Raw genomic sequence first — 23285 nt, forward strand, 5'->3', positions numbered from 1 at the left:
GCTGCACCATCATCAGCCCTCAATTCGAGGCTGAGCTCTACCACGGATTTACATATGGGTCCTGCGATAACTCAGGAGTCCCTTCCTGGACCCACAGATCCACCTCTATTTGGTACAAACATGAGTCAGGCTGGGCCTGGCCTGAGCAGTCACTGAGTGTCCCAAAGCCTAGTGAAGTCAATGAACAGACTATGGGTTTGAGATCAGGCCCACCATCTGATGCTGAACCTCTGAGCCCTGAGAGAGGAGAGTCCTTTCGCTCAGACAGACAGGAACAGCTCATAGCTTTAAAACCAGAGGTCCCAGGTTCAGTCTCTGCTACTAATGACACAGCCAGGATCACACTGTAACAAGAGATGGCAAACAGGAAGAACTGAATTGTTGTTGGGTGTTGTAGCTACATTGGTCCCAGGATATTACAAAGACAATCTTCATATTGGGACAAGCTTCCATTCCTACTCCACCCAGACCCCATTGCTGGTGGTTGAACCATATATACAGTTTCATGAGCTGGCTGACAACTGAATCTTTTAGCTCAGGCAGAAGGTCCACAATCCAGAGGTCCTAGCTTTGATCCCTGATGATAATGTCCTAGGATCTATTGAAGCATTTCTGCTTGTATATATTCTATTCCTGTTTTCATTTTTAAATATGGAGCTAAACTAAAAGGACTATCACCTTCAACTCTAGTCAGTTTTAAAAACTAGTTTGTGGTTCCACACTTAGCCTAATCACCCCACCAATGTTTATGGTTTTAAAACCATATTTTCCTATTTTTAAAAAATGGTTTCTTTCTTCTGTTAGTGTTTGAAAGATAAGCAAGGGAATAGATAATAGTAAAGGTTGATTGTACACCACATGCTTTCCTACACAAATAAACTCACTGAAAACAAAATGAAGTTATTGTAACTGGAAAAGATTGAATCAAATAATCTTACATTATTTGTAAAAATACACTTTTAGATACAAGTGTATTTAAGCTGAGGTTTGCAGTATTGAAGTTGTGTTGGTCACAGGATATTAAAGAGACAAGGTGGATGAGGTATCTTTCATTGGACCAGCTTCTTGTTGGTGAGAAAGACAAGCTTTCAAGCTTACACATGGCTCTTCTGCAGGTATGTGTGTAAATTTGACAGTATTTAAAGAAGGGTCTCCCCCTGCTCTCTGGCCCAATGACTGTTCTGCTGTGGATAAATACTTAGTCCTTGGGCCACAGAAAGAAAAAGAGAATAACTGTATAGTCCACTGTTAGATTCTTTTGATCAGCAATTTTTTTTTCAGTCACATCTAGCAAGATACCCTGTTTAAAATATGAAGGTAAACTAGTCTACCTTTAATTTTTCACCTTGTTCCTGTGTAAAAAGTCTAGTCAGCCCCCCACTAAAGTCGTGACACTTGTTTAAATTTTTGAAGGCAAGATAGGGAAATTGTCCCATTCTCACTGCTCTGAAGAACAGGGTAACTAGGACTGTGACACGAAAAGGCTTTTTCAAAGGTGGCAGAAAAAAACCTATTCTACAGTTTGAACAGTCATTTCCACCTACGTCAGTAATTTAAACTCAGTCCATAACTGAGAACTGTTGTGTATTTTCAGTACAGTACTGCCACATTTAAAGAGACTCTGCCTCTAGGAGTATTGTAAGTATCACTGTTTATTATTTTCAAAAGCTGTAGAGGATTGGAAAATCCATACAATAAAAGGACAAAAACATATTAAAAAAAAGTCTTACATTGGCCCACATAGCTCACTTCCACAAGGTGAGTAAATTTTAGAACCACAGGTCTCATTGTTTTATGTTTACATTTGCAAGGCATAAAATCAGATACTAAAATACTTTGAATAAATTATGCAGCATCATAATGAGATCTTTCTAAAAAACAAAGAAAACCCTAGGAAAACAAAACCACAACTTATTCACTATGTTATGAGCCAGTGGGCAAATCAGCTACATTCTAAGATCAGTATTCAATACATTATTACAGTTGTAAACAGACAGAAAGGCTAAGGTTTGCAAACATTTACTGAGGCATTTGCATTACATCCTTTACATTACTGATATCCAACTAGCCTCTTACAATTCCTATATTTACCGTATTTCAGTCCATGAACTAATCAAAGTCCATTACAGCATTTGGTGCTGAACAAGTAAGGGTTTAAATGAAGTATATTCACCACAGTTTTATTACATTTAATTACATTCTCTCTTATGGTGCTATTTGTAAATTTGATTATCACAGCTTTTCTTCACATGGATTCTCCACCTCTCACCCTTCCCCATCCTGTTAAGTTTCAGTTTAAATAACTGCAATACAAAGGTTATAAAAAACTCGTATCAGGCAGCAGTTCTAGTTACTCTTTTACCCTTCAGTTTTTCATCAAATTCCCACAGAAGTCAATGGAAATTTAAGCCTATTAGCAGTATAATTTGCCCTTAAGATTCTTCAGCTACCCATCATTTTTTCTGTGTTTGCTTCCTGAAGGAATTCTCTGCAAAGGGCTTTACCTTTTCCTGACTATTGCTAAATTCAGACACCTTTGTTCTTCGCCCTGTATCAGTTTTATGCTTTGAATATAAAGATATATCTACAAAAGCTTCGTATTTTCTTTTTGGAACAAATTTCAGCGCCTCCATCCAATCTCCAGTGTCTTTTAAAGTTAATAAAATACGAAACATTTGGTCCAATGTGAGATTTTTGGCACCACTTTCCCACTTCAAGTACCTCTCGAGTGGAAGACGTTCAGTTGTTAATTTCAAGCGTTTTGCATGTGCAAGAGAGATTCCAGTCTTTATTTGCCTGTCAACCATTGATCCAACTATATAGATTTTATCATGCTCAAACGTCTTCATTACATTGGGAGAGTCAGCAGTTAAGTAGATGAGCTTGTCTTTTGGAAAGACATCTGTGTGAGACTGTTCTGTCACAGTCATAAGTAAATTGTTCCATGCCTCCCCATAGCGCTTAGCAAATTCTTTATGATATAGGCCATCTACTTTAAGATTACAGAAATGTAAATGAAAAGGATCAATAGCTCTTCGATTCCACCCTTCGGTCTCCATTAGCTGATTCACTGTGTTCTCCATTTCTCTACGTGACATGTAATTTTCATAAGCCATGTCAAATACTAGAGGCTGGCCAAAGATCATAGCCTGAGCAGTCCTCCAGTTATATATCTTATCCATAGACTTGGACCAAAACTGCAATAAGAAAGTATTCTTCAGCTCACCAGTATCATTTTCTTTAGCCTTTTCCAGCCTTTCCTTCTTTGCTTCCTTTTGCTTTTCCTGCTTTACTTTACTAGCTTTCTTCACTTTTTCTTTGATAGCTAAGTATTTTAAATACTTCCTTTTGGATGACTTAGTGGAACATTCCATAAGGGTCTTTAACTCTTCTTCACTGATATTTTCTGGAACCGTTCTGCCAGCTAGCCTCCACATCTCCACAAGTTCCCTTGTGGCAGCTAAAATGGAATCCTCCTCACTCTCAGATGTCTCACTGACTTCCTCTTGCATTCCAGATCTCATGACATTTTTCCACCCATCCAAATCTAGCTTCTCAGTAGGGCTGGATGAAATCTGCTTCTTGAGGGCAGGAGACAAAATCAGTGTTCTACATGGAAATGACCTCTGGGGAGCTGTTAAAAACAAATATTTTTTTGTCCCATTCTGCATAGCAAACGGAAAAACAGAATGTTTCACAATGCTTCTCAGAACCATATTTAAAAACTTCATATTTAGGAGACTGTTGTGTCCAAGCAGTTATCTGCAAAAACGGTAACAAAAGAAAGAAAAATAAAATCAGTAGTTACAGAAGTGAGAAAAACCTCAATCTGCTTCTAACCATAACACCTCAGATGAACAGGAAGCACTTGATATCAACATTCTAATTGAATTTTTACTGTCTCAAAAAGAAAATAAAGGTGATGTTGCTACTGGAGGAAACAGCAGTTAGCATGGTTGCTTAAATCATGCTGTGTATATAATTCCAAGTCAAATCAAACAATACTTAAATATGTTTTAACCCTCCCGCTTCAATCACTCTTGTATGTCATTTGTAGATAGGAAGCTTTGTGATGGAAGCATGCTATTGCACACAGATGCCATGAATGCTTTCATAGATGCAGACCACAGAAGTACAACTCATTCTACTCGTGGGGTGACAGTGTGGGTGATTATTTCTTTTTGAGTAGTTTTTCCAGAAAATTTTCACATCACTAATGCTTATCTTTTTGAAATGTAATGGTAAAGCGGGGACGCGCCCTCAGCAAACTTCTGCAGGCTTATGATCTTAATTTTTGCTGTCATTGAAGCTAATGTGACTACTCACAATATGTAAAGTTATGCATGTGAATAAATCTAAGCCTAAAGCCCCAATCCTGTAAACAGAAAAGCACATACATAGCTTTACTCATATGAGTAGTCCCATTAATTTCAACAGGAGTCATCACGCTAGTAAAGTTAAGCAAACAAGCTTAAGTGTTTGCAGAACTGGGCCTAAAAGAGAAATAACTAAGCGGTTTTTTCTTATCTTTTCTCCCCAGGGCCAACCCTAAGTAGAGCCAATGAACAAATTAATATTTTCAAACTGAACTCTGTAAACAAATTAAAAGCAAACATAAGTTATACATTAAAAAAATTATGCTATAATCTTTATTTACTATGCTGCCTAGAACTAAAAGTGTCCTCATTTTAAAAAGTTAAACCTAGTTTCTTTAATTAAAAAAAGAAAGTATAAACAGGCAACAAATAAAACAAAATATACTGTAAATATGCCATTGTTTTGGGATGCTATGACTGCAGCAAAATTTAACTGACTAATGTAATGAAAAAGACAGACTATAAAGCTGATGGACAACTCACAATAAAACTGTTAATATGAATTATCAATATTGTACTTTTTGTTTCAATTTACAGAACAGTGAAATAAAAAGGTTTCATTCTGTGGAACAGGACAAAAACAAACCACTGAGACTTTAACAAATTATATACTTCAAATATGACATTAAGGTACTAAAATAAAAAATTCACGAGAGAATGCACATAAAGAAAAAACATATGAGGCCCAGCCTCAGGTAATCTGATGTGGCACAGCTCCAATGAAGTAAATGGATCTGTGCTTATTTATATCAAGTAAGGATTTGAACCAAGTTTTCCAATAAAGCCATGTTATCTCTAGGTTTGTCCAGTACTGAGTGTATTTGCTACTGATTCATTTTTGCTGAAAGCTCTAAATATCTCTTTAGAAGAACCTGGGTATGGAACACAGAAAAATATGTTATTTTGTATTTTAAAAACACAAGAAACACACCCCTCTTTTAAACACAGTTTTACTGGTAGGTCTCTCAGAAGCTAAACTATCTTAGTTGAACAAATAATTCTGCTATGTTTTCCATAACACAGGTACAGAAACTCAAGTTGTAAGGTCTGTGATGAGGTGATCATTTGAGTTAAAGAACATGCTTGTCCCTTCTACTGAAAACCGCAGAAGTAGATGATTTTAAAACGATTTTAAAATTAACCCACAATGCTTAGCCATTACACATACATTTTACATTTCAAAGCACTTTTCATACATTATCGTTCAGTCTCCAGTGAACATTATTATCCCTACTGCACAGACGGGTGAAGGACGTGCACGCACACGGGGCCCAGTGATCCAGCCAGGGGATTCCCCCGCGTGACACCGGGACCAGTATCAGGAGCAGCTGCTTTACAGGCCGCCTCGCAGCAGACGAGAGGTCGGGTCGTTATCTACCCTCCCCCCACTGCCATGGCCCTGGGCTGCCACCCCGGCAGCGCCAGGGGGCCCCAATGGAGCGGCGCCTCCCGCTGCAGGACCCTGTGCCCGCCCCTGGACACGCACCTGCAGGGCACCGCTCCCCACGTGCCTCTCGCTCCGACCTATCCAGTCCCACCTCCAGAATCCTCCGACTCGCCGCACTTCCGCTTCCAGCCGGAGGGTTCTCAGTAACGGACCCACCTCCCCTTAACTCGGAAGGAGAAAAAGCTCCGGCAGCCGCGCCGCTGGGCTTCCCTGCTTTTCGGCCTCTCTAATTGGCTTCGGTTTCTGGCCAATCAGAGGCTAGGATCTGCGCGTGCGCATTGAATGGTTCTGTCCGACAGATGGGCGTGGCGGTTCGATCCGGGGGTTCGATGCCTCCGTTTCCCCCCAGGTGCGAGGTGTCCTCAGTCCTGGTCCGCAGGGTTCTGCAGCTGCAAGTCTAGGTTCTGACCTTCTCCGAGAGAGCTACGACGCTGCCTGCATCCGGGGGCAGCTGGAGATCGGGGCAGGTTCCAGGGCTCACAGTGGGACGAAACGGGGGAGCCCAGTGGTAGCGGGGGATGGGCAGGAGTTAGCAATGGCACGTGGCGGCCAGAAGAAGTCTGTGTGACTGAGCGAGGCTGCAGATGCAGGGGCCTCATGTCCCAAGGTGGGGGAAGGGTGTTCGTATCAGATCCTCTTTCTATGGCTCCGAGGAGCCCCTAGGCTCAGTTCTGTCCTCAAAAGGCTTCATGCTATACAGGACAATGGACATAGCACCTTGCTCTGCGGCGTCTGCAGCAGGGATGTCAGTCCATCCGTTGCTCGGTACCAGAACAACATTGACAACTTGGAAGGAGTTCAGAGCAGGGTAACAGAAATTATCTGGAAAACCTGTCGTGAGGAGGAGGTTAAAGAAGCTTAATATTAGAGCTTGGCTAGATAAAGACTAGGGAGGAGGTTGAAGAAGATGCAATAACAGTAAAGAAATATTGACCGATGTAAACATTTGTGATGTAGAGGAATTACATAGTGTGGTATATGGGGATATAATAACGTGATAAAGAAATAAGTTCCTGGGAGAGTGAGCTGTACTGTGGTGTAGAACAGTCTCCCAAAGGAAGTGATTGCAACTCCATAAATTATTTTAGACTAGACAAAGTGCTAGAAAATGTGCTGAAGGAGGCAGTCCTTCTTTGGCAGGGAGCTGTACTGAGTGATCTAATAGGTGTCTCTCAGATCTCAAACATTTTATTTGGTGTCTGGTACAGCTGAGGTATCAATCTGGTGAAAGTTGACAGCCTCCCATAAAGGGGAAATAAGTTCCTGGGAGAGTGAGCTGCTCCGTGGTGTGGAACAGTCTCCCAAAGGAAGTGATTGCAACTCCCTTGCATAAGTTATTTTAGACTAGACAAAGTGCTAGAAAATGTGCTGAAGGAGGCAGTCCTTTGGCAGGGAGCTGTACTGAGTGATCTAATAGATGTCTCTCAGATCTCAAACATTTTATTTGGTGTCTGGTACAGCTGAGGTCTCAATCTGGTGAAAGTTGATAGCCTCCCATAAAGATTGGGGACTACTTTTTTTAGACTGTGCATGTAAAGTGCACATAGGGTGACCAGATAGCGAGGGTGAAACATTGGGACATTTTTTTGGGGATAGGGGTGGTAATAGTTGCCCATATAAAACATAGCCCCCAATATCGGGACATCTGATCACCCTAAGTGGATATGCTGTGGCATAGAAGATTTGGTTTTCTGAGTGCATCATATCTTATATTTACTGTCAACAATGTATGTTCTTCAGTGGGTCTTCTGTTATACCAGGAATTGGCAACCTTTGGCCCGCGGATGGGATGGGTTTTTTTACCTGCCATGTCCACAGGTTTGGCCGATTGTATCTCCCACTGGCCGCGGTTCGCCATCCCAGGCCAATGGGGGCGGAGGGAAGTGGCGCAGGCCAAAGGATGTGCTGGCTGCCGCTTCCCGCCGCCCCCATTGGCCTGGGACGGCAAACTGCAGCCAATGGGAGACGCGATCGGCCAAACCTGCGGACGTGGCAGGTAAAAAAACTGCCTGGCCCGCCAGGGTGCTTACCCTGGCGGGCCGCATGCCAAAGGTTGCCAATCCTGTGTTATATCCTTCCAGACATTTTTGATATAACTGAACTAACTAGATAGAACTGCAGTAAATTGATAGCTCCTCCCTTGTCTTTAGGGACCTACTTTTTCTCCAGCTGCTCACAACACTATCCTTTTTTTCCTCTCACGTCTTTATATCCCATATATTACCTTCTTCGGTAATAGCCCCATATTTAAATAATTCACACAGCCTTTTTTAAATGTTGTTTTTAAAATTGATAATCTTTAAGTCTATGTACAACTCTCTCTGAAGCCTATGATATAATAGACAGGTACGTAAGTAAGCTGTTCTTTCTTTTGCAGAATGCTGGACTGTTTAATGATACAGTATTTAATTTTTAGTATTTGGAGCAGTATGTTTTTCTCTTGCCCCTTTAAAAAAAGAAATTCTAATAGATTAGACTGCCTGGAGCAAACACTTAAAGATGGGCTCATTATCTAATCAGCTACTTATTTTGTGTGTGATATGGAGGCATGTTTACTAATTTTGACAGTGTCTCTCTCTTTTAATAATTGGATACAGTGTTTGATGTCTGGAGCCATTTTCAATCAAGATGAGCTTCCTGCTGTCCAAGCTGACCAGTAAAAAGGAAGTGGATCAGGCAATAAAAAGTGTAGCAGAGAAAGTTTTGGTTCTTCGATTTGGGAAAGATGATGATCCTGTTTGTCTGCAATTGGATGATATTGTAAGAGCAAATTTAAAAAATCTTTTATTGATGCTATGCCAAGCATTACATACACATTTAGTGCAACAGAATGAAATGACGTGCGATACTATCACATGATATAGAAGGAGTCAGGTTTCTATTAAGTTATTTCTGCACTGGTAATTAAATGTAGAGTGAAGTAATTAGAGAATACATGCATCTGAGGAAGTGGGTATTCACCCACGAAAGCTCATGCTCCAAAACGTCTGTTAGTCTATAAGGTGCCACAGGATTCTTTGCTGCTTTCACTCCCTTCGTAAGAGTGTGGTAAAAATTAATCATTGTTAGGGCTCCGTGTCTGTCACAGAGGTCACAGATTCCATGACTTCTGCAGGGGCCAGTGTGGTTGACTCCAGGGCCACCCAAGCAGCTGGCTCCAGAGCCAGCTACTGCAGTCCACGACTCTGGGCAGCAGTCCCTGGCTGGCAAGCCAGAGCAGCAGCAGTCCACGGCCCTGGGCAGTGGTCCCCAGCCAGCTGGCCGGAGTGTCCATGACCCCAGGCAAGAGTCCTCAGACAGCCGGCTGGAGCAGCTGCAGTAGGCGGCCCCTGGCAGCTGGAGCTGCTGGCCCCAGGCACCCTACCCAGCAGCACCCCACCACACACACACACCCAGTGTGCCCCTCCCCCATTTAAACACAGGTATTTTTGGTATAAATCATGGACAGGTCACACATAGGATGTTAAATTTTGTTTATTGGGTGTGACCTCTCCATAACTTTTACTAAAAATACCTATGACTGAATCATAGCCTTAATCATTGTTTGCAAAGCACTTTGAAACTGAAAAGTATATATAAACTTTATAGGATTTGCATATAGTACAATTAGGGATGCAGGGCACCTCACAGAGAGAATAAAGTCATGGAGCTATAGCCTAGCCCCACTGAAGTCAGTGGGAGTTTTGCCATTGACTTCAGTGGAGCCAGGATTTCTTCCCGATTCTTTCACCTGAGCGGTTAAACTACACAGTAATAAAAGCAGCTGTACCCTTTCTACAAAAGCTTCCACCATTGCTGCCAAGGAATTACAGGACTGATTTTTTCCCCCAGTGTGAATGCACACAAAGAGAAGTTAAATACTTGCCCTTGGCCATACAACAAGTGGTAGAAGTGGTCTTAGAAATCAGGCATTTCTGTTTCCAGGTCTCATGCTACGATCACTAGTCCATGCTGCTTATGTTTGAAACAAGATGGACTAATATTTATATTTAAAATTTAGTAATGTTAAAATATCCATGGTGTCTTCTCATAAGACAAGCATTTCTCCATCTGATAATGAATTGCCATGAGAGAGGTCTTTGCTTCCTTATGCTTGCACAACTTGATATTAATTAATTATAAAATAACTTTGTTAAAGATGAAGATCAGTCTTTCACTACTTCTTACTCTCCCTTATTTAAAAAACAAGGTTAGCAATTACAGCTGTGCTTTTAAACTTGGCATGTTTTGCCTACTCATGTTAGAATCTGTTTTTATCATGTCTTTCTCAATTTCTAAAGCTTGCAAAGACATCTCATGACTTAAGTAAAATGGCAGCCATTTACTTGGTGGATGTGAACAAGGTGCCAGTGTACACCCAGTATTTTGACATCAGTTATATTCCATCTACTGTCTTTTTCTTCAATGGACAGCACATGAAAGTGGATTATGGGTATGTCAGTTTGCATGAGATTCTCTTCTGTTTACCATAATGAGCATAGTCTCTGCCTGTTTTATCTTATTAGCTGGCTTGAGAAAGCTGTACTTTCCTTTGTCAGTAGTTGCATGAACATTGAAAGAGAGAAGGCCAAGTAATGAATGGGCAGAGATCCTGAACTACGCCTTCCATTTTGAAATACCCTCTTGTTTAGTAGTGTAAAAAACCTCTTTGATACATTTCACAGATGATGTGCAGTATAATCTCACACTTCACTCTGTTTGCCATGTTAAATTCTTGGTCACACCACCACATTTTTCTAGGTTTTTGAGGTCTGATCACAATAATTCCTATATTGCTTTGTCTCTTTACTTCATGTATACCATACCAGCATGGTTCAAGCCATAAGAATAACTAAATCAAAATCCTCCTTTCTGTTGTATAAGTTTTCATATCTTCAAAAAGTTTGTTTCATACACTTTAATGGACATTTACATTTCTACTGTCTTTATCTGCTACATAGGTCTCCAGATCACACTAAATTTGTGGGAAGCTTTAAAACAAAGCAAGACTTCATAGATTTGATTGAAGTGATTTACCGTGGAGCAATGCGTGGAAAGCTCATTGTACGAAGTCCTATTGATCCAAAAAATATTCCCAAATATGACCTTCTCTATCAAGGAATTTAAAATATTGATTTGAGATGAGCAAAACTTGTGAATTCATCTTGAAGATCATATTGGTCACCCTTTGAAGACAGACATTCTGTCACTTTCTTATAAATAAAGGTACATGTTTACTTGTATGAGTCACATAAATTATTCTCTGAGATGCACACTATCTAATGGTTATGAAATGGTGTTTTGAGAGTGAAAGTATCTCTAATGTGACAACAGTGAGTGAACAAATCACATTAAAGCATGAGCGTGTACAGCTTTGTGATCACTTAATACTATTCTCAATAGGAACAGTATGCAAACAATTGATTTTTTTTCATTTTTGTTTTAAAATAACCCTTCCATTTTGCATATTTCACCAATTACTGCCTTCCTATGTAAGTAAATAATTCTGTCCCTTATTGCTAGCAGCGGAGTGGGAATTCCTAGAAGCAGCAGCAGAGCGTGGTTAAGTCTACCATTGAGCAAAAGGATAGAGGGAAACTATTACTCATCTTTCGGGCACAACCATACCCTCAAAAGATCCTGGCCAAAATGGAAACTGAGGCCACAACTAAACATTAACGTTCTGACATCTTTTAACGCTCAATCTTGCAAGGACTTGAGCATCCTTAACTCCCACTGATACAAATAGGAGCCAAGAATAGCCATTCTGTTTCCATTTACTGTACAAATAACGGGGGTTATTTTACTTTCCAACATGCCAAGATTCAATGAGTTTGTACAATCTGACTATGGAGGTGTGAAGAGCTCTTTCTCTACTCCCAACCCCAGTTTGAAATGAGACTGCCGAGGAAAGGGGAGAATCGGTAATGTAATTTTTCATATATGGTCATGTTTTTAATTACAGGTTGCTTTTTTTATGCCAAGTTTTTATTTTTTTTTAATTCGTCCAGGTAACTACACTGCAGTATTTCCACAGCAATCATTCAGTCTGAAAAGGAGTTAAATGAGGCCAAATTAATTACTAAAGTAATCTCACTGGTTTCATTGGAGTGACACTGATAATAAATTTGGTCCACTATATATTATGTTTAGACTATCTCATTTCTCTGACTGGAGGAAGGTGGTAATGTATGGTTCAGTGAAGAATCTTTAGATGACAGACTAATGTCTAAAGGGAAGCGGTAGAAGCCCCTATGCTTGAGACATCCAAAACAAGACTGGAAAAAATATTGGGGAATATATAAGGAACTACTGGGCACTGCCAGGTGAGTGGATAGGCTAATGTTAGATTTGTGGAGTCTTTAGCATTAATCTCATATGCCAGATTGCCCTTTACAGTGAAATTTATAGTTTTTTTGCTGACAAAATCTACTTAGCTTAGATACGCACAAACTTCACAACATAAGCTTCCAGAATCAACACAGGTAAACTCTGGCTCACCTTAACACCGTTACTATATACCATTTTAAAGTGCAGGAATAACAGCAGAGCTCAAGTTTAAAGCTCCCATGAATTATTTTTTTGAAATTGCAAGAATTAGCTTCCAAAAAGAAAAGACCAAACTTTTCTAATGTTTGGTGATAACTTTATTTGTTCTCCCAATTAGTTTTTCAACAACAATCAAAATCAGAAACGCGATACCACCCTTATGGAATATAAATCACTCTGCAGTGCAAGGAAACCAACATGGCAGCTTCAGTTTCAAGCTTCCATGGAATGGTTTTAAAGAGGGAGAAGAGTCCTGAAAAATACTTCAGCATGTATTGCCTCTCTTCTTATTTTTACTGCTCCTTGTTACAATAGGAGAACGAGATAAAGTTACTGTGTTCTTAGCTTTCAGTGTGCTCTTCAGGTACTTGAAAATGGCCTGTAAGGTGGAAGATGGTGCTAAACTGTATTTTTCGGTCCCAGCAGAGACTGTAGGACAGTCCACTTTCACAAGGGAACCTGTGGGTCTATCTAGAGGTTTACTGTTTGTTACCCATTCACGGCAATGTTTCTGTATCCATTCTTGCACTTGTGGATTATTTTTCACCTGGTGTAACGTGTGGTGCATGGAGTCAATAAGTGCCACAGAATACACTTTATTCATCACTTCCCATGTTCTCTGAATGAGCAGGTTGATGAAAACCAAGCCTCCATAGCCATGGGCAATGAAGGCCACGTTCTTGGCTGCGCTCTTTGAAATAAAATTATCCCAAATATAAATGGTGTGCTCTTCGGAGCTGCTGCTGCACCTCTTTGGGATCCACCAGGAGGAATTTACAGTGGAAGATTCTTCCTTGGTAGATAAACTTAACCACTCATCTTCCATCTTCAGATCAATGAAATTGTCATTGGGATTTAAAACAATCACTCCTCCATAGCATTGAAGGGCTGTTTTAATGAATGGTATTTGAGTTCCATGGTCCAGGCCCTCATGGATTATGGTCTTCAGCCCCCATTGACCAGCCCGAAAGACTCCACGGTCTTGTAGGAGCACGATTAGGCTTGAGGAATTAGTTAATGCTTTCTCACTGATGAAAAAGAAACTCCTGGGTTCATCTTCTGTAGCATCTGTTGGGATGTGGACTTTCTGAAGCTTGCAGACTCTTTCCAGGAGCTCATAAACATACTGTGTAATAAGGTGTCCCAAAACTTGATAGCGTTTATGGTTACTCTCATGTGCATTTTTGTAATAATTAAAGACAAAGGGCTCATTGGTATCTAGATGCTTCAGTTCACCATTTTTGTTGAAGTCGTATTTCAGTTGTTCTGGACACTCTGAACTCTCTACTAGTTTCCTGAAGCTTAACTCCTGCTCCATTTGCAACACCTACAAATAAAACAGATGATGTCATTACAACTGTAGACTTGGTTTATTTTTTTAAACATAACTTCTCAGGCCACTGATTCTGAAATTGTGGCATATGGACTACACATGGAACACAGAACATTTGCTAGTCTTCACCAAGCTGGCTACTCCCTGCCTTCTAATTGCTAAGTTACATTAAAAGAGGCTAAAAACACACTAACTACTTTCCTAACTATTTTGCCACAAACAATTGCTATAGTTGCCAAAAGGAGGTTATAGGATCAAGAATGGGAGATAAAGTAATACACACAATCATGAATGGGAGGGGAGAAGGTCCACAAGAAAATCTGTCTTTTAAGATTGATTTGATTAATCTTTTAAAATAAAAAATGGAGACCCCCTGTTTTAGGCAGTGTACTTTTTTGATTGCCTTCTATTGTAACTGATCAAAATTGCAGCAGCAAGAGTTTGGTATACGTTTAGGCTTTGTGTACAACTTAACATTTTTATCCATTTTTCTATCCGTCTCCTCCACCCAACCCTTTAGTGTAGGTGAGAGAGTACAAGCTAGCCCTCCATGCAGCTGCAATACTGCTTTGACAGGAGTTCTGTGCCAGCAGCAGGGAGAGCTGCTGGCACAGAACTCCCATGATCATAGACAATTTCTTTTAGTGTTGTCTGTTTCTGTACAGTAATTTTAAATTTGATAAATGGTTTGACTTAAACCAGGGTACTTGAATAAAACTGTGCCTGTTGTATTGATTTAAGTGAAAGTGAGAGGTTTTTAAGAACAGGTTAGACAAGATGCTCTAGGTCAGTGGTACTCAGACAGGCTCGCCAGCTGCAAGTGGCTTTTTAATGTATCTCCTCCTGCTCTTTGCAGCATGATATCAAAACAATGTGTGATTTAATTATTAACCAATCTAAGTTATTAACCAATCAGGATGTTTTTACTGTGTTATTTATCAATTGTAGTTGATAAAAATAATAATACTTGGTCAAGTCATTTTTCTATGAGTGTGTGTGTGTATGTATATATATAGTAAATAGAACTATGAATTCACACTACTATGGCTCTTTTGGATAATGTTGACCTCTAATTTGGCTTCTGAACCTATTGATGTCTGAGTATCACTGGTCTAGGTATACTTGGTCCTGTGTCAGCATGGAGGGATGGACTAGATGACCTCTTGAGGTCTCTTCCAGTGCTACACTTCTATGATGCTATAAATCACGAATTTTATGATTTCAATCAGCAAACAGAATACCTAGATTTAAATAATTGATCTTAATTTTGTTTAGCATTTGTATTTTTTAATTATTTTCCTAAAGAAAGGTTGATTCCCATTGATTGGTGAACATTAAAACATATTGATTTGCATATAAATATAGCCTTTACACTAAATTTGGTACTCCTTATTGCTAGTCAAATAGATTTATTATATCGGTACACATTTATTTAAGCAATTATATAGCTTAGCATACATTTATTAAGAGTCTTAACTTCTACATTTTTATTATATTTTAAAATGGTAAATTACATTTGTTATTTACTAGATTATAATTATTTTTTTAATTGTGATTTCTGTCAAACTGCAGTTGGAGGAAAATTGGAATTCAATTACAACTGCACAAAAATAGCATTTTAATTTTTTTGCATTAAATAAAACTATCTTAAATATGCTGAATACATAAGGGGGAGAAAAATAAGTTTATCAAAACATGTTTTGCATTTAAAACTAACTAGTTTATTAAACAAACAAGTATTAGCTTCAGATGGTCACCTAGGATTCTCCCAATCTTTGGAAAGGTCGGTGAAGAGAAGAGGATTAATATGTATTTCAGGAAGGGAAGTACACAAGGACCACAGGATGTTGGATGTAGCACTGAAGTGAGGACAATTCCTGTGGGGGAGAGAACATTTAATATAGGAGGAGCTGCATATATGGATGTCTGTTCCTCAAAGCGACATAGTGGGAGGTGGTTGAAGGCAAATGTCAGGGTAAGAAACTACACAGAGTAAGGTGATGACAGTCTGGGAAAAGGAAGAAGCTATTCACTAGCAGACTGCCACCCAACCAAAATATCCCCAAGATCATAGGCTAGTAGTACACAGCATCTTACCTCACTTATTCTAGATACATTATTATTATTTAAATTTCCACAAAAAAGAGAGCATTTATATGATACCAGATTAAATCCTGTAAATGTAACTAGGAACATATACTTACATCCACCTTTACTTTAGGGTACTGGGAAGGGCTTATGGTGATTTCATTCAGCTCTGTCTTGGGATTCTGCTGTTATGGATGAAACAGTAACATATTAATGTAAATGTACATAAATGTAGTAAATGAGTCTTTTTCCTTGTGGCTACACGTCTCCACAAGCCCCCTACCCACAAAAATAAGTACAACTATAAAGTTGTGAAGCAATTTACAATCATTTATACCTAAGACTTTTTGATCAAAAGCAAATTATAAATTATAACCCTATTAGTTGGGAAGAGGGATTTTTTTGCAGCAGTATCATCTCCAGATTTAAAAAGCAGTGACTTCAGATGGCTATTAGTGCAGTCTCACTGTATTAGTTCCTGAGTGCTAGAATTAAACTTTAAAATGGTGAAGCACTCCAGTCTGTGCTGCATCGTTCTGTGGACATAAATAAATAGGAGTGCAGGATTCAGAGCTGTTAATCTGGTACCTTTTACAAATACTAAATTCATGTCAAATATATATATACAAATGAAAAATTAACTCTCCTCCGATGTACTAAGTCTCAACTGTAAGGCTTACTGGGCTGAGATTTTATCATCTTGTGTTTGTACAGCACCTAGCATGTTTGGAGCACTTCTACTACTACAAAAAAAGACCAAAACAAACAACAAAAAAATACTGTCTTTTATGAGGTTTAAAATCCAAGTTTACCTCCATCCCAGCAAGACCCACTTATCTCACCACTTCTTCTTGTAAATTTAGTTATCAGAGAAGCAAAACCTTGAATCTGAGGTTGGAGAAGTCTTCACGCTTTTAAAGAAAAGAAACCTATGTTATTTCAAGCTCTCAACTTCCCTAATTTGTTATGTACCTCCTTTGGGGGTTGTAAAAGGTGTCAGAAGCTGTTGTGTCAGGTCATACAGCTGGGGTTTGAAAATGCAAGTTATGATCTAAAATGTCATTCTCAGACTTTGACCATGCTCCTTGACAGTGTCAAGATTAAAGCCTTTTTTACAATACCGAGTTGAGTTGCCAACACTGGTTTTCAACAAGTATTTCCCCAGACCTGATACAAAAATGGTTTAAGTGCTACTAAAGAGAGGAAAAAACTATTTTCAATACCACATCAAAGGGTGCTTGTGACTTCACTTTCTGAAACAGTGCTGAAAACATTTCTATCTCATCTGTACTAACACTTACAAAGTTCACAGTAGAAGCAATTGCTGAAAGCTATTACCGGAAATGCAATTTATTAGGTTCCAGTCCTGCACACTGATCCGTAAGGGGGAACACCTGTGTCTCCAAGCAGCCCCAGTGGCTTTAATAGAGCTCCACACAGAAGCAGGTATCTGCACTTACCAATCCTACTGGAGGACCAGATAAATAAGACTTTATGAATTCAAGTACAATTAAGATCTGATTCTCATTACAGCCTCTCTTGATCTTGACCAGGATCAGGGATTCAGTCTCAAGGGGGCAAGATGTGAGAATTTTTGATAGCAGTTGTACATTTAGGTGTGTGTTTTCTTGATCAATTCCCCATGTTGTTTCAATTCCCTATATTGGAGGACTTGTTCTTAATACCACGTGCTTCCTCAGCCCACATTTCAGTAAAATTAAACAACAATTATTTGCTTTTATAGGGAAACTTGTATGAAAGTGGCAGGCCCAACATTTAGCCTGAGGACAGAGAGCAAATTTAAGGGTATGTGGGGTGTTTTTTGAAATCCAGTCAAAACAAAATTTTCATTTCTTCAGTGCGTTGGTAATATTGAGGATTAAGATGAAAAGATTAGATTCTGAGGGAAATAGGGTAGTTAATTGAAGGACACGGGAACAGAGCATGAGCCCATTGCTGTGACACTGAAAGAAAGACCAGTGAGACAGGAGTAAAGCCGAGCTTGCGGGGAAACGACGATGGGGTACAGGAGCAGTGTCAGGAGGGAATATTCAGTGGAGCTACTGGGCGATGTGAGAGGGAAAAGGACATGATCTGGTGGAGCCACCAGGTGTTGAGAAAGGGCAATATTTGGTGGGGCTGTAGGGTGATGGGGAGAGGTAGAATCTGGTGGAGCTATGGTCTGGGGTGACCTCCTCGTGGGAGCTGGGAGGAGACGGTATCGGGTGGGACTGTGGAGAGGGGCCGGGGAACAAGAGGTTGGTGTTTGGTGGGCGGAGGGGTTGGGGGCTGTAGGGCAGTGAGAGCGGAATCCGAGGGGGGGGGTAGTTGGGGGCAGTGTTTGGGGGTTTGTGGGGCGATGTTGCAGGGTCCCAAACCCAGGGCAGCGGGTCTCTGTGGGGACCCTGCACGCACCGACCCGAGAGGGGGCAGCAGCGATGGCTACTGCGTCGGGGTGGTGACAGGCCCGGGCCCTGGCCCGGAAATAGCCGGAAAAGCTGCGCAGGCGCCGGAGGAAGGGACCCGGGGGGAGCTGTGGCGGCGGCGAGCGGAGCTGGGAGGCGGCGCGGCCCGGCCGGGTGAGCTGGGTGGACCCCTAACTACGGGGCGGGGGCAGCGCTGGGCCAGGCCACGGGCTCTGCGGGCGCAGCACAGGCCTGGTCATTAGCCCCCTGCTCCCTCCAGCTCAGCCTCCCCCAGCGCCCTGGGGACCCTGGCCCAATCCAGGGCGATTCCTCCCCCCCCCCCCCCGGCTTTGGGGCAGAGACGCGGTCCCTGGAGGGGGGCGGCAGGGCCGAGGGGTACGAGCCCTGTGAGCCCCTCCCTGTCCTCCGCAACCGCCCCGGTTTGTCTTGCCCGTGGGGGGCGGGGTCCCGGGGGCTGGGCTGGAGGCCCACGGGCTGTTCTGTGCCGCTGGGGGCGAGGGGTTAGGCGTTTACTTCTTAGCAGCAAAGCGAAAGCCTTGTCTGCAGGCCTCAGCTGTGATGCATCAGCTACCCTAGTGCAGTAGAGCCAGGGACACAACCCAGCCGGTGTGGTCGCAGTGACACGCTATAAACGTGCTGGGGGGGGGGGGGGTGAGCTGGCCTGGTGTAAGGTGCTTTAACACCGGGATAACCGCGTCTGCCCGGGTGAGGGGGGTGCTAATAAATGTATGCTAGTTAAACACCAGGTTACACCTCTAAGGGACATAGTTATACTGGTATAAGAGCCTCTCATGAGTCCCAGAGCAAGGGCTCAATGTGTGGTGAAAGCTGGCAACTCTGTTAAGCCTTTCTGTGATACTGAGCTACCGTTCCCCCTGTATGAGTGCCTCGCAAATGTGTGTATTAATCTTGTGACATCACTGTAAGAGAAGGAAGTTTTATTGTTCCAACTTCACAGATGGGATTGGGGAGCCAGTGGGGGGTGGCAGGGAAAGGAAGGTCAGACAGATCTGACAAGGAACCAGGGTATGGGGGAAGAACTTGGAGAGGCTGTAGGGTGACCAGGTGTCCTGATTTTTGGGTCTTTTTCTTATATAGGCTCCTATTACACACCCCACCCTGATTTTTCACATTTGCTGTCTGGTCAATGTAAGTGGCTGGGCAAAGAGACTGGGTCAGGGGTAGCAATGAAACTGGACCAAGAGCCTGAGGAGGGAGACTAGGACTGGGAGATAATGGGGTGGGAGAAAATGGGGGGTAAACAAAGGCCAGGTAGGAAGGAGAGAGACCTATCAGATAGGGAAGGGAACTGGGTTGGGAGGACAAAGAGACTTTCACTGGGACTACAAACTTTGAGGACTGGAGAATGAAATTGCCTAGGATTGTTTCTGACTAGAAATCCCTTCTTTTGAAGATTTTATGGTTCCTTTCTTAGCACTGGGCTCAGAGTGTAAATAGGCATCATTTGTGAATCATACAATATTTAATTTATATATCACAGGTCAGATAAACCTCATTTGCCTGAAATAAACTTGTTTGTTACCTGGTGACAAGTCACAATTCTCAAGAACATAATTTTCAGTATATATACATAACTCCTTACCTATTATCCATACACACATTTTGCAAGGATTGTGACGACCAGTGTGATACAGGCTGTTAGTCGAGACCTTATGTGACGCACATTGACAAACTAGTATGAAGATACCTGATCTTTGTGAACCCCTATGCCCTCAGACAGTTGGCACCAGGAGGTCCCTGGGTCACAATGATTTAATGGTTAAGACAGTTCAGTGCTGCCTTGGGAAACTGAATTCTATCCCTGGCTCTGCCTAAGAGTCCTTATGTGATGCTGGGAAAGTCACTGAAACCAAGCATTTCACAAATAGACTCCTGAGGGCATTCTGCACCAAAAAATTAAAAATACTGTGCACAATATTTTAAAATTGTGCAAAATACCACACATTTTATTTGTCAAATAAATATGGAGGCTCCAGCGTGGCACAGGGGAGCATAGGCCACTGGCTGTATAGAAGTGGGAGATCATAGGAGGACATGGACTCAGCGGTGAGGCTGCACACAACCCTGACATAGCGCAAGGATTGGGTCTGCCCCAGAAACACCCCAGTGCACTTCCCTGCCAGGTGCACCAGGTGTGGGCAGGCAGGCTCAGGAAGGCAGGATTCAAGTGTGGAGAGGCTTAGTGTAGGGGGATCCAGGTGTGGGTTGCTAGGGTTCTGTGCGGGACAGTCTGGGTGTGGGTGGCTCAGTGGCGGATCTGGGTGCAGGAGGGATCTGGATACAATGGTAATGGGACCCAAAAGGGAGTCCAGATGAAGGTGGTTACGACTCAGCGGTGGGGTATCTGGGTGTTGTGGGGATACCAAAGAGGAAGGGGCAAAGAAATCTGCAGGGGACATAAACTCTGTGCATGTGCATTGGTGCAGAATTCCCTCCAGAGTACTTTATCACTGTATGTGTGTTTCATCTTTTTCTGGGTGCCCGACTTGAGACTGGGGTCTGATTTGCAGGAGTGCTGAGCAGTCACAGCTGCAACTGAAGTCAATGGGAACTGTATTTTGAACATACAAAGTGTTATATTGCAAAGTACTCTGAAAAATTGTGTCTCTAAGGCTAGGTATGTACTAAAAAGTTAGGCTGACCCAGCTACATTTCTCAGGGGTGTGAAAAATTCGTGCAGCTGAGCAACTTAGCCAAGTCAACTTAGCCGTTGGTGTAGACAGCACTAGGTTGATAGAAGAATTCTTCTGCCAACCTTGCTTACTGCCTCTTGGGGAGTTGGATTAACTACAATGACGGGACAACCCCTCCTGTCACTCTAGTGAGAGTATACGCTGAAGCACTATAGCTGTCTTCTAGTGAAGACATAGCCTGATTCAGCACCTATAATTAATGGATATTTTTTACCTTAATCTCTCAGTGCCTCTGTTCCCCATCTGTGGAATGGGAATAATACAGCTCCATCAAACAGGAGTATTGTGAAAATAAGGTTTGTGAAGCACTCAGATGCTGTAGTTGTGACTTCTATGGAAAAGCCCATGAGAAAATTAATAATTCTATCTTCAAAGCAAGGTCTGAATAGTGAGCAGTAAATAAGGCATGGGGCTGGCCACATTGAATAGTGAGGAGAAAACAAAATATTGAGTAGAGGGCCATCAATTTTGTGCACTGAGTCAGGTATCCTGTGGAAATCATGTAATTAAAGACTGTATCATAAAGAATATGCATAAAAGGACATTTCTTAACTTTTGAATGCTTAACTTTGCAACTTTAATAATGTTCTTTTAACATCATTTTTGTATATGTAATATCAGTGTAGATTAGGTTAGATTCCTTACTAACAAGCTGAATTAGCAGAAGCCACTCTTAAACTGAAATGAGAATGTGGTTTATCTAAGTTTAAAAGCACCTAAATTGGTGCAAGTTTGTGTGTAGACAGTCTTGCAGTGAGTCTGGGTGAGAATTGGAGTTTCAGTGCAGTGCCTCAACTACATAGCTGTGCTCCTCTATTAATTCCCATTTCAGCAAGGTACATAAGCCTGTGCCTAACTTTAAGCCTGTGTAGGCCCAATGGGAGTATTGACATTCTTAAAGTTCAGTATGTATCTAAGTATCTTGCTGTTCTGGGGCTTTAGGCATGAGTTTTCCCAACATGTTCATGGTCTAATTCTTCAATTTGTGGAGCAGCTCAATAAATTAAGTAACAATACTTTTATTAGTGAAGAACTCAATACCCTTTAAAAACATAAAAGTCTGTTTCACATATTGCCTCTATAGTACTTCACATCCCCCCAAGGGTTTTAGATGCATTAATCTTTGTAGTCCCTCCAATTTTGTATCTGAAGCAACTAAGGTACACAGATTAAGTGACTTTTTCTAAGACCAAACAGTAGATATCAGAGCGAGCAGTAAAGTTGTGGAGCTACTATTCTTATTTTTAGTCTACTAGGCCACATTGTCCTCACAAGGAAAACATGAGCAACAATAACAACAATCAATTAGAAAATTCTTAGGTTGTAATACCCTTCTAAAAGATGGAAAGATGGAATATGAAAGGTCTCAATAGACTTATAGTACAATTAATTTATTAAGTAGAACTGGGTCTTAAATAAACACTTCTCATAGACAGGAATTCTATAGTTCTAGTGAGCAGAGTAGTTTCCCCATCAATTAGAACTGCCATTTGCCAGACATACTCACATAAAAAAAAAAACAATTAGATCAGGAGAATTTTTTGGTGGGGAGGCTTCATGCTGGATATAAGTCATTAAGGTGTCATATAGGAGATGTGTAGAATTTGTATAAAAGAATAATTTCCCACTGAGTTCAGTGAGGTCTCAAGCTATATTCTTCCCTGTGAGGAAGAGTTTTGTAGAAGTTCTTTCTGCCAGAAATTCTTGAGTTACAATCTTAGTTCTGTCACTCAACTCCCTCATAGTCTGGGGTAGGTTGCTTTCTGTGCCTCATTTTCACAGTCTGTAAAATGGGGTTAATCAGGACTCAAAGGCTTATGAAATCTCCTCCTCTGGCTACAAGGTATAAAACAGAAGATGCCTTGCTGTCTGGGCCCAAATGCTGGTGAGGACTCCAGTTCCCAACGAGCTGCTAGAATTCCTGCTTGGACACAGTCCTTGAACCCTGCCTGAGTGGTGCTCTGTCTCTCGTATCTGCCTTGGTTAGTAGGTGTCTAGAAAGGAGAAAGAGCTTTCTCTCTGTTAGTCCTCCCAGAGCTTCTTTCAGCATATAGGTGTCTGCAATGATTAAGTGCAGTGCCTGTTTCTTCTGTTGCTCAAAGCAATTGCATGCAACAGCAGAATGATACACCTGACTTTGATCAGTTTCAGAGCTACAGAATAGCAGCCATCAAAATAAGTCTTTGAACTTGAGAAGGCTCTAAGCTGCAGCAGTGGTGAGCACTTAGGAAAACTACACTGAATAAATTTACGTTAGCAATTCTGAAGACTAGAAACTTGTATTTAATGAAATCTCAGGTTCTGGAGAAGTTAATATAATTGACTTTCCCCCACCTAGTGGGCAGGGAAAGCTTTAAACTCATTAGAGGCAAG

General features: G+C 41.3%; 4 protein-coding genes across 14 annotated transcripts in view; 2 read left to right on the plus strand and 2 right to left on the minus strand.

The window, feature by feature from the left end:
- Positions 1–1628: 1628 nt before the first annotated feature.
- TRMT10C (tRNA methyltransferase 10C, mitochondrial RNase P subunit) lies at positions 1629–5955 on the minus strand. Of its 3 annotated transcripts, none has more exons than XM_030582528.1 (2): positions 5863–5955; positions 1629–3762 (listed from the first exon to the last, which is right to left on the minus strand). In XM_030582528.1, the coding sequence occupies exon 2, from the start codon at positions 3729–3731 to the stop codon at positions 2454–2456; it is 1278 nt and encodes a 425-aa protein (XP_030438388.1). In that variant the 5' UTR covers positions 3732–3762; positions 5863–5955; the 3' UTR covers positions 1629–2453. The 3 variants fall into 3 exon arrangements, with proteins under 3 accessions (XP_030438388.1, XP_030438407.1, XP_030438398.1); XM_030582547.1 differs by having other exon boundaries at positions 1629–3767; positions 5869–5901; XM_030582538.1 differs by lacking the exon at positions 5863–5955 and adding an exon at positions 5573–5841.
- Positions 5956–6069: 114 nt separating this feature from the next.
- TXNL4B (thioredoxin like 4B) lies at positions 6070–11716 on the plus strand. 8 transcript variants are annotated; one of them, XR_004002958.1, is made up of 5 exons: positions 6070–6172; positions 8421–8583; positions 10104–10255; positions 10764–11028; positions 11626–11716. XR_004002958.1 is itself a non-coding variant. In XM_030582590.1 (4 exons), exons 2-4 carry the CDS (start codon positions 8452–8454, stop codon positions 10927–10929), a joined length of 450 nt encoding a protein of 149 aa, XP_030438450.1. In that variant the 5' UTR covers positions 6070–6172; positions 8421–8451; the 3' UTR covers positions 10930–11045. The 8 variants fall into 8 exon arrangements, 7 of the variants coding, with proteins under 7 accessions (XP_030438450.1, XP_030438459.1, XP_030438481.1 ...); XM_030582590.1 differs by lacking the exon at positions 11626–11716 and having other exon boundaries at positions 10764–11045; XM_030582599.1 differs by lacking the exon at positions 11626–11716 and having other exon boundaries at positions 6127–6220; positions 10764–11045.
- A 38-nt stretch (positions 11717–11754) lies between these two features.
- LOC115660818 (putative protein FAM172B) lies at positions 11755–17171 on the minus strand. Of its 2 annotated transcripts, XM_030582560.1 has the most exons (4): positions 17111–17171; positions 16585–16683; positions 15889–15957; positions 11755–13678 (listed from the first exon to the last, which is right to left on the minus strand). In XM_030582560.1, the coding sequence occupies exons 2-4, from the start codon at positions 16588–16590 to the stop codon at positions 12617–12619; spliced, it is 1137 nt and encodes a 378-aa protein (XP_030438420.1). In that variant the 5' UTR covers positions 16591–16683; positions 17111–17171; the 3' UTR covers positions 11755–12616. The 2 variants fall into 2 exon arrangements, with proteins under 2 accessions (XP_030438420.1, XP_030438428.1); XM_030582568.1 differs by lacking the exon at positions 17111–17171 and having other exon boundaries at positions 15889–15954; positions 16585–16673.
- Positions 17172–18110: 939 nt separating this feature from the next.
- The window catches only part of SENP7 (SUMO specific peptidase 7), a 37658-nt gene continuing 32483 nt past the window's right edge, over positions 18111–23285 (plus strand). The window contains exon 1 of the mRNA XM_030582577.1: positions 18111–18351. Coding sequence (XP_030438437.1) covers positions 18132–18351 — 220 coding nt within the window. The 5' untranslated portion in view covers positions 18111–18131. The remainder of the gene's footprint in view (positions 18352–23285) is intronic.

Source organism: Gopherus evgoodei, chromosome 1 (assembly GCF_007399415.2).
Source record: "Gopherus evgoodei ecotype Sinaloan lineage chromosome 1, rGopEvg1_v1.p, whole genome shotgun sequence".
In the NCBI taxonomy this organism is placed as follows: Eukaryota; Metazoa; Chordata; order Testudines; family Testudinidae; genus Gopherus; species Gopherus evgoodei.